The following is a 9,022-nucleotide window of genomic DNA, read 5'->3' as shown; positions in this document are numbered from 1 at the left end:
TCATAAATTATAAATGAAAATTGACATTTCAAACCTCTGAGTTATCATACACATACCCTCACTCCCTCAGTACTAATGACTTTATTGCTTGCCTTATCCATTAATCCCTTTAAAGCCTAAATCATATAGGAATTATTTGATTCTAGATAGGCAAGAGTTCTTAGATTAAACTACTACTTATTCTCCTTTTTACACTTGTCAAATTCTCTACAAAATGATCATCTAGGCCCTTTACTTTTTCTGGAAATTTGATTGGAGATCGAAATACTTAACAATGAAGTACAACGTACAAATAGGAGAATCACATTCAAATTTACAGCTGTCACTTTGAATCCTTGATCATCAGTATTCGATCAGTACGTGTATTTTTTGGGACATGTAAAGCAAATAATTCTACTTTGGTATTTTTTGGGATATGTAAAGCAAATAAAGGACTTACCATGATCGAATTGAACTAGCAAATTCAATGTATTTACCATAGCTAGCTATGAATTTATGATATAACTCATCCATATATCTATCTCGTATAAAAATTTGCTTTTTGAAGATAAGATGAAGCGCTATATCAAGCCGGAATTTCGCACGGGTTAAATAGCCCGATCTGTGCCAACAGGCTAAACATTTTGAGAATGGAGGTAATGGTAAGGGAACTCTCCTTCAAGATGACCATAATGGGATTGAATCTTCAACTTTTTGGTTGAAAGATGTAATCCTTTTCATTGGGCCAAGACATTACTTAGTATCTCATTTAACAAGCACATAGTAATTGATAGCTTTTATAAAACGATAGTCTGCCTGCTCGACTGAGAAACGAGAGTTTGTCACCTGCTTTTTAGTCTTCAATATGAAATACGTGCACGCACGACCAAGTAATATGTATTGTATCAACCAACTCGACAAATATGTACGTCTAGTAGGTTTTTTTTTTTGGTGTGAATGAGCCACAAGGGCAGGGATGAGAATTGATCCTAGGATCACCTGAAACCGGGATAAAAGCTCTAACCAGCTGAGCTGTCCATCACTAGTTCACTACGTATACGTACGTCTAGTAGGTTGCCTATAATAACACTATGTATACAAATGAGGTCTTGATCTAATGGTTAACATTAAGGGTATGTGCATGATAGATATCATGTTCGAATCCCTTAACCCTCATTTGTTGTATTACTCCGGCATGTATCTCATTCGCAAGAAAAATAACCAATAACACCATGCATTGATATTAAGTTTGCACCAAAAAATGTATTGATATGAAGTCATTATTTTAACCTGATTTCCTTCTAGAAAAGCATACTTAGAACTTGTGCGTTAATTAATTAAATTTTAACAAATTAATCCCCCTTAATGCAATGTAAAAAAGCTTCTTTAATAACTTTTATTGTTACTTATATTAATCTTGAGTTTGAGAGGCCGGGTTACCAATCGGGGTACACTCCAATAATTTCAGCCTAATTGACTCACCAATCGTGTAGCAAATATAATTTATTATTTGAAAATAAAGCTAGTTAAGTTAAAGGTGAAAATGATGGAAATAAATGAAACTTTTTTGTCTTGATGCCTTAAAGGTGCATAGTAGTGCCATTGTGTGACAAGATTGACAACCTTTGTTTATACACTACTTCCTCTTTCTGTTCCTTAATACTCGCATTGTTTTAACTGAACACGTTTGTTAATGTACAACTTTAACCATTAATATTTTTAACTATATATTATAAAAACTTATAAAAATATTAATATCTTCAAAACATATATTAAGATGAAACCAACAATATATTATATACTAACATTTATTTAATATACTAGAAATAAAATAGGGTCAAAATAAATTATGTGAATAGTGTAAAAAGTAAAAACGGTGCGAATATTAAGAGATATAATGAGTACTAATCTACAATAATTGGAAACTCCATTAACTTAATTAACATAATTAAGCTTAATTAATTCATTTTTTCTTCCTATATAAATACACATACCCTCTCCCCTTTCTCTTTCCACCATGCCAAAAACCGTCTTTCGACCATAAACACATACAACTCTTTCAAACAAAATTTCAAACTCGAAAAACTCAAACAAAATTAAGATGGAGCAAAACCTACCAATAATAACAAAAAAGATACGCAACATGGTAAAACTAGCCTTGTTCATGCTAAGAAAAGGGATTTCCAAGAAGAAATTACTTCTTAACCTTAACATGATGATGAAGCGAGGAAAGACGGTGTTTACCGGCAAAGTCTCCACCACTCACGGCGGTTTCGTCGGTGGTGGTGACGCCTTTCAAGAGTACGAGTTCAGCTGTAGTAACACCCCTTTATACCACCATTACTTCACCAACAAGAAGAAAAGCCACCACCACCAAAGCTACTACTATTACGGGCCCTCGCCGGAAATTATTGACGACGGTGGTGATATTAATTTGGAGGCTATTAACAAGGTGTTGGATACGGTGTTTTCTAGCAAAATTAGGGTAACAGATTCTCCATTTCCGTTGCAAAATGAGGAAGATTTTGATGATCAACGTGTGGATGAGGCTGCGGAGGAGTTTATTAAGAGGTTTTACTCGCAACTTAAGGAGCAAAACTACTACTAGTACGTAATTACTTACGAACACGGAACACTACAAGAATTTGTATCTTTAACGACAATTTAATTACGACGGAGCCTTTTGCGACGGGGCTAACAACCAAACAAATACGGAAACAACTGTCGTAAAAGTCTTTTACGACGGGATTTTCCATTAACGACGGCCCCATTTTATGACGGGTTCGCGACATAAAATCCCGTCATTAATCAACAATTGATTTCCCGTCATTAATGGTACATTTTTTTGTAGTGGTAGTAGCAGTAGTGTGTTTTTCAATGGTAAGAAGAAAAAGGAAAAGTGTATTAGGAGACCCGTCTCACGAGGGAAACAGTAACGTAGTATGTAGTACGTGTTGTTGAATGTTGTACAAGATCGAGTACGTATAATATATGTTGCTGTAAATGGTAATACAAGTTAGGAAACAGTGATGGTGAATATATATGTTCGTCCGTTTCCTGAAATATGACGATGTCCGTACGTCTAGGAACAAGCATTATGCTAAAACTTTTAGAGGGGTCAATTTTTTTCATGTATATGTGCAATATAGTACGTATTTTATATAGTGACATGCATGTATATATTGATCATCTGTTTATCTAACGTATTGTCTTATCTACACGAAGTAGTATGTAGATAGATTATAGGAGGTGGGAATATATTGAAAAATCAACATTGTCAATTGCGAATACAACGGATATGAAGAACACACAAATATGGTACTTAGTAGACATAAACGAAGCTATTAAGAGAGGAAATAAAATTAGAGAGAATTGCTTAGAGTTCAAGCTATTACAGAATAAATGAAGTAAGCTAGCTAGAAAATAGATAAGCAACATATATAGGTGATAAATGCTCTGCTGTCATGACCAATCAGAGAGCAGGAATAATCCTATCAAGTATCAACCAACCATAAACCAGTGGTTTAGGGCGAATGAGAAACATGGTAATATGGTATCAGTGGCAGAGCCATGTGGGTGCAACCGTGCAAGGGGGTTCACCGACCCCCAAAGGAAAATTGAAGAAAAAAATTTATAGCTGAGAGGTAAGAGACCAGTTATAATCTAGAACTGATCTCTTAGGTGATACTAAAAAAAACCGCATAATTATGTGAATAATCCTAAGAGACCAGTCTTTAGAAACAACCAGTTTCTTAGAGTTTTGAATAACAAACCACCCATCCAAATTCAATTCAAATCACAGATCAGTTATTTAAATACTTGCTCACTTAAATTATGTGATTCTTTTCACCGCACATATGAAACCCATAGAGAATAATTGTACTCCGTAATAATTTTGAAGGTATTTTATTGTAATATGAATATTTATTATTTTAGGATGATATATTTTTCTTAATATATATTGTGTGTTGTGGAAGATCACCTGATATTTCAGTAGGAACACGCACAAGAGGCGGGGGGTGAATTGTAATTGGAACTTTGATAAAGTTTCTTGCGGAACTTAGAAAATTATAAAGGATTCGAGAATAGGAAAGATAGAAATGACAATTGTGAAAACTTCTTGACACTAATCAAGAAGAGAATTCCTTTTTATTATGGTAATGCCTCGATTACAATAACACTCTAACACAAGTTCCTCTCAAACTTGTGTTCCTCACAGTAATCTACTCAGATTACAACTCTTTCTTCTTCTCTTTCTCTCAGACTTAAACTCTAAGTCTAAACAGGATAACTCTATCCTCTCTAATCAGAAAATACAATTCGTGTTTAGAAACCTCTAGATATTAATAATGCTTTTTTATATAAGGAACTTAGGAACTTTGAATTGACTAAGACACAAACTGATTTTAGAAAATCTTTGATAATACGTTTTCAGGAAAGCAAAAACTCTTAGATTGTTTGTGTATTTTTCACAAAAACGTTTTGGCCTTTTATAGAGTTTTGTCCTTAGGGTTTGTTCCCTTCAAGGACTCAACTGCCAACTAACAGAAGCTTAGGTTTCCACGTCCCTTGACTTGAGGAACAAGGGAAGACCACTTCTCCCTTAACTTCCTCAATCACTTATCGTGGTTTAGACCAAGTCAATCACTTTAGTTTTCTTTAAAAACAGTTTGTTAAGTTATCAAAATAATTAGGAGAAGTTTTAGGAAAGTTAGACTGTTTTATTTTAAAAGATAAACTTGTTAAAGAAAATCCGATTTTTATTAAAGAAAAGATATTGATTTTGACAGAATAATTTCCTTTAGAACTTTGATGCCAAATATTCGATAATTAAACAAAGTAAATCCAAGTTCCCATGTTCCTTGTATACCATTTAGCACATTAATAATTTACATAAAATCTAAGCAAAGTAATCTACCTAGATATTTACGTTTTCCCTTTCTTGGAGCTTACAACTCAGAAGCTTCAATTTTTTCAGCTCTGGAACAGTGATGAGTTCCTCTCCGGCTAACATAGGAACTCGTGGCTATGAGTCTGTAATTGTTCTTGTGGGCATGAAGAACTCTTGATATGTAAAATGTGTTGCTCCTCTTGTGACTTCAGAACTAGAATTGATACTGCTTCCAGCTCAGGAACTCCAGTAGCTGTTCCAAGTGTAAATCAGGAACTTCAACATCTGATTCAAGTTCTTATCCTAATAGGAACTCAGGCACTTACCTATTCAAAGTCATTAGCAACCACAATCAGGAAGTTTGCAATATTTGTGTCATCAACCAAAACCTAGGAACAACATCACCAGACACAACACTCTAAAAATTCTCGATATCCAATACCGACACCCCAAATACATTTTCTGGTTCCGCCACTGCAGGGTATGAATAACGCTTATTATGGTTTAGGGCGATCTTATTGTACAAAACTATAACGCGTCATTTAACAACCTGAGAAGGAGAAGTACGTGCTAACTTTAATTAATTACCTCTCTCCATGACTTTAGTAAATAAAATATGTTACGAGTTGTCATCATCGAAAAACATTTTTTAAAATGGGCTGCCCTTTACGTTACTCTTTTGGACCACAAGTAGGGATGACAGTGGGTAATGGACCCGATCCAGATCCATGGATCCAGATCCGTTTTCAACGGATCTGGATCCTTAATTTTTGGACCCGACGGATCCGGGTAGGATCTGGATCCTTGGTTTTAAAAACGGATCCGGATCGGGTCCTAAGTCATTACCCGGATCCGGATCCGTTTACCCGTTTTTATAAATAAAAAAATTAAAATATAAAAATAAAGACGTAAGAATTGTAGCATTATTGAACTTTGTTGAACTTTTAATATTATTTATGTTGGATTTGTAAAATTTAATTTTAGTGAATGCTTGTATGGACAAATAGCGTTGTTATTGAAGTTATTAAACTATGTTTTAAGGTTAAAATGAAAATTAGGGTCGTTTGATGAAAAAATAAGTTAGGATCCGTTTTGGATCCGTTTTGGACCCGGATCCGTAGGATCCATCGGATCTCACTACAAGAATATGTATCTTAAACGACAACCTATTTACGACGGGTCAAAAATCCCGTCGCAAAAGCCTTTTGCGACGGGGCTAACAACCAAACAAGGACGGGAATAACCGTCGCAAATGTCTTTTACGACGGGTTTACGACGAATTTACGACGGGATTCCTATTTACGACGGCCCCCTTTTATGACGGGTTCGCGACAGGAAATCCCGTCATTAATCAATGATTATTGGCCTTTCGCGACGGGATTTCCCGTCGCTAATAGTACAATTTCTTGTAGTGTCTGGATCTGGATCCTCAATTTAATTACCCAGCGGATCCGGGTAGGATCTGGATCCTCGCCTAAAAAACGGATCTGGATCTGGATCCTAGAGGATCCGGTCCAGATCCTACCCGTTGCCATCCTGCATGCGATTATATATTTACAAAATCATGTTCACTTTGTATCTTCAACCATGGATCACAAACTCCACCACGTCAAGCAATTAATCAGTCTCAAAACCCCGTAGCAAAGTAAAGTAAAGGCAATACTCCTAGCATGTATCTCTAGATTCTTGACACCACACACCAACAACATTGTAATATTATTGAATTAGTACTATTGTTCACATTTCTCAAAATTAAAGTTGGTGGGGAGATCAACGGGGTAGTATATATATATATGTACTTCATTTCACAATAATAATTTGTATCATTAACGACAACCTAATTACGACGGGTAAAAAATTTCGTCGTAAAATCCTTTTTAGACGGGGCTAACAACAAAACAAAGACGGAAACTACCGTCGCAAATGTCTTTTACGACGGAATTTTCCATTAATGATGGCCCCCTTTTATGACGGGTTCACTACAAGAAATCCCGTCATTATTCAACGATTATTGACCTTTAGCGACGAAATTTCTCGTCGTTAATGGTACAATTTTTTGTAGTGTTTATTAATACACATAATTAAAACAATGCACAACCTCCAGATATAAAGTTTTTTATTACTTTTATTGAGCTAGCGTCTCCTAATTTAATCGTTACTCTAATTATATATATACTATAGCTTTTTTTTATGTACATTCGGATTCTTATAGTATCCTTACACTACAAGAAATTGTACCATTAAAGACGGAAAATCTCATCGCGAAAGGCCAATAATGGCTGATTAACGACGAGATTTCCTGTCGTTAACCCGTCATAAACGGGGTCGTCGTTAATGGAAAATTCCGTCGTTAACCCGTCCTAAAATACATTTGCTACACTTATTCCCGTCTTTGTTTGGTTTTTATTCTCGTCGCAAAAGGTTTTTGCGACGGAAATTTTTGACCCGTCGTTATTAGATTGTTATAAAAAATACAAATTTTTATAGTGTTAATTTACTCGATAACTAGCATAAATAATTTGATACATTTGAAGTTTAAAAGTGTTGACCAAATTTATTTACTTGAATTATTACGGAGTAATTGATTGCAAATGCATGCGTAGATTCATTTACAAATACATTTCTAGTTACGATACAATAAGTTGTACGGTGTACTACTAAGCTCATACAATTTTTTTTATATAAACTCAAAAAAGGCGTTAAAACCTTACTAGCTACAAAACAATTCATTACGTGAAACATGTCTCTATTAATTTATTAATTAATGTTAATTTAATATTATTCATTAAAGGAAAAAAAAGTAGTAGTACTAGTGCAAGTTAGGAAAAAAATGAAACTTCTACTCACCCTCCCACAATCAAAAGTACTCAATATTTTAACATTTTATTTTAACATTTCCTACAATTAATTATTAAATTAATAAATAAACCTAGCTAGCTTTTTCCTCCTATATATAACCCCACTCTTCTTCCTTCTCCTTCTCATAACACAAAACCCTTGTCTTCTAAATTTTCAATCTTTTTTCATCTCTTACAAACACAAAATTTCTTCTCTTACCATAAATAGAAAGTAATTAAAAATGGACCCAAAAATAGTAGGAATATCAAAGAAAGTGTGGAAAATAGTAAGAGTGGCTATCTTCATGATAAAGAAAGGCTTATGCAAGAGAAAACTACTCATGGATCTCAACATGATGATGAAGCGTGGCAAACTCGCCGGAAAAGCCCTAGGAAACATAATGTTCCACCTCGACAACCACTTGTTTGCCTCCCAAGGCGGTGGCGGCGTTGGTGGTGGCCATGAGGAGTACGAGTTTAGTTGCAGCAACACTCCGTCGTACCGCCACTACTTCACCAACAAAAGAAAAAACCACCGTCAACAAAACAATATTAATAATAAAGATCAATGTTTTTACATGCCCTCCCCTTTACAAGGTGGTGAAAATAATGTTAGTCTAGAAGATGTAAATAACGTGTTAGAAATGATGTTACGTAATGAAGAAACTATTGGTGGTGGTTTTTCAGCCGCCGCTTCGCCGGCATTTCCCGGTCGGAGTCCGGCGGTCCGGCAGCTAAGGATTACGGATTCGCCGTTTCCGGTACGGGATATGGATCAAAACAACAACAACAAGCATGTTGATCAAGCTGCTGAGGATTTTATCAAGAACTTCTATTCTCAACTTAGGCAACAAAAATAGGGTTAAACTTGTTTTTTGAACACATTTGAAAATTTTTGTTGTTGCTAATTTGCAAAGCAAAGTAGCAAAATATTATATAGGTTTTTCTTTTTTAGAACTTTGTATTGTATGGAATTATGACATTAATTAAAAAAGAAATTGTAGTATTTTATTTTCATGCGCAATATTTTTTCCTTAGTCTATAAGATTGAGAATTGTAAATAATTTTCCTTTAAAAAGAAGAAATAAAATTTTGTACGGAGTAGTATAACTTAATTGGAACTAAGCTTCTTTCCTTTGATGGGGGAATTTGTTTAAGTTGGCGAATGTTGTACCTTTGAGTAAAGTGGTAAGCTACGGATAAAGTGAATTCAAACATAGTTGGCCAATTAACTTGTTCCCTTAATTTAGGAAGGATCCTTATTGAGTCTTTTGTTTTTAGGGGCTTTTATGTGAAATTTGTTAGAGGGTTCTTC

At 34.8% G+C, this 9,022-nt stretch overlaps 2 protein-coding genes across 2 annotated transcripts; both read left to right on the top strand.

Annotated features, from left to right (window-relative positions):
• The first annotated feature begins 2,122 nt into the window (after window positions 1–2,122).
• Window positions 2,123–2,587, top strand: LOC110775841 (uncharacterized). Its single transcript, XM_021980436.1, has one exon. It carries the CDS (start codon window positions 2,123–2,125, stop codon window positions 2,585–2,587), a length of 465 nt encoding a protein of 154 aa, XP_021836128.1.
• A 5,253-nt stretch (window positions 2,588–7,840) lies between these two features.
• Window positions 7,841–8,731, top strand: LOC110775846 (uncharacterized). Its single transcript, XM_021980440.2, has one exon. The coding sequence runs from the start codon at window positions 7,950–7,952 to the stop codon at window positions 8,565–8,567; it is 618 nt and encodes a 205-aa protein (XP_021836132.1). The 5' UTR covers window positions 7,841–7,949; the 3' UTR covers window positions 8,568–8,731.
• The last annotated feature ends 291 nt before the right edge of the window (window positions 8,732–9,022 follow it).

This window comes from Spinacia oleracea, chromosome 4, assembly GCF_020520425.1.
Source record: "Spinacia oleracea cultivar Varoflay chromosome 4, BTI_SOV_V1, whole genome shotgun sequence".
In the NCBI taxonomy this organism is placed as follows: Eukaryota; Viridiplantae; Streptophyta; class Magnoliopsida; order Caryophyllales; family Amaranthaceae; genus Spinacia; species Spinacia oleracea.
Note: the sequence above shows the minus strand (reverse complement) of the source record. Positions and strands in the feature narration are given on the sequence as shown.

Coding starts and splice junctions, on each gene's coding strand:
- LOC110775841 (XM_021980436.1), top strand. CDS start 2,123: ATGGTAAAACTAGCCTTGTTCATGCTAAGAAAAGGGATTTCCAAGAAG.
- LOC110775846 (XM_021980440.2), top strand. CDS start 7,950: ATGGACCCAAAAATAGTAGGAATATCAAAGAAAGTGTGGAAAATAGTA.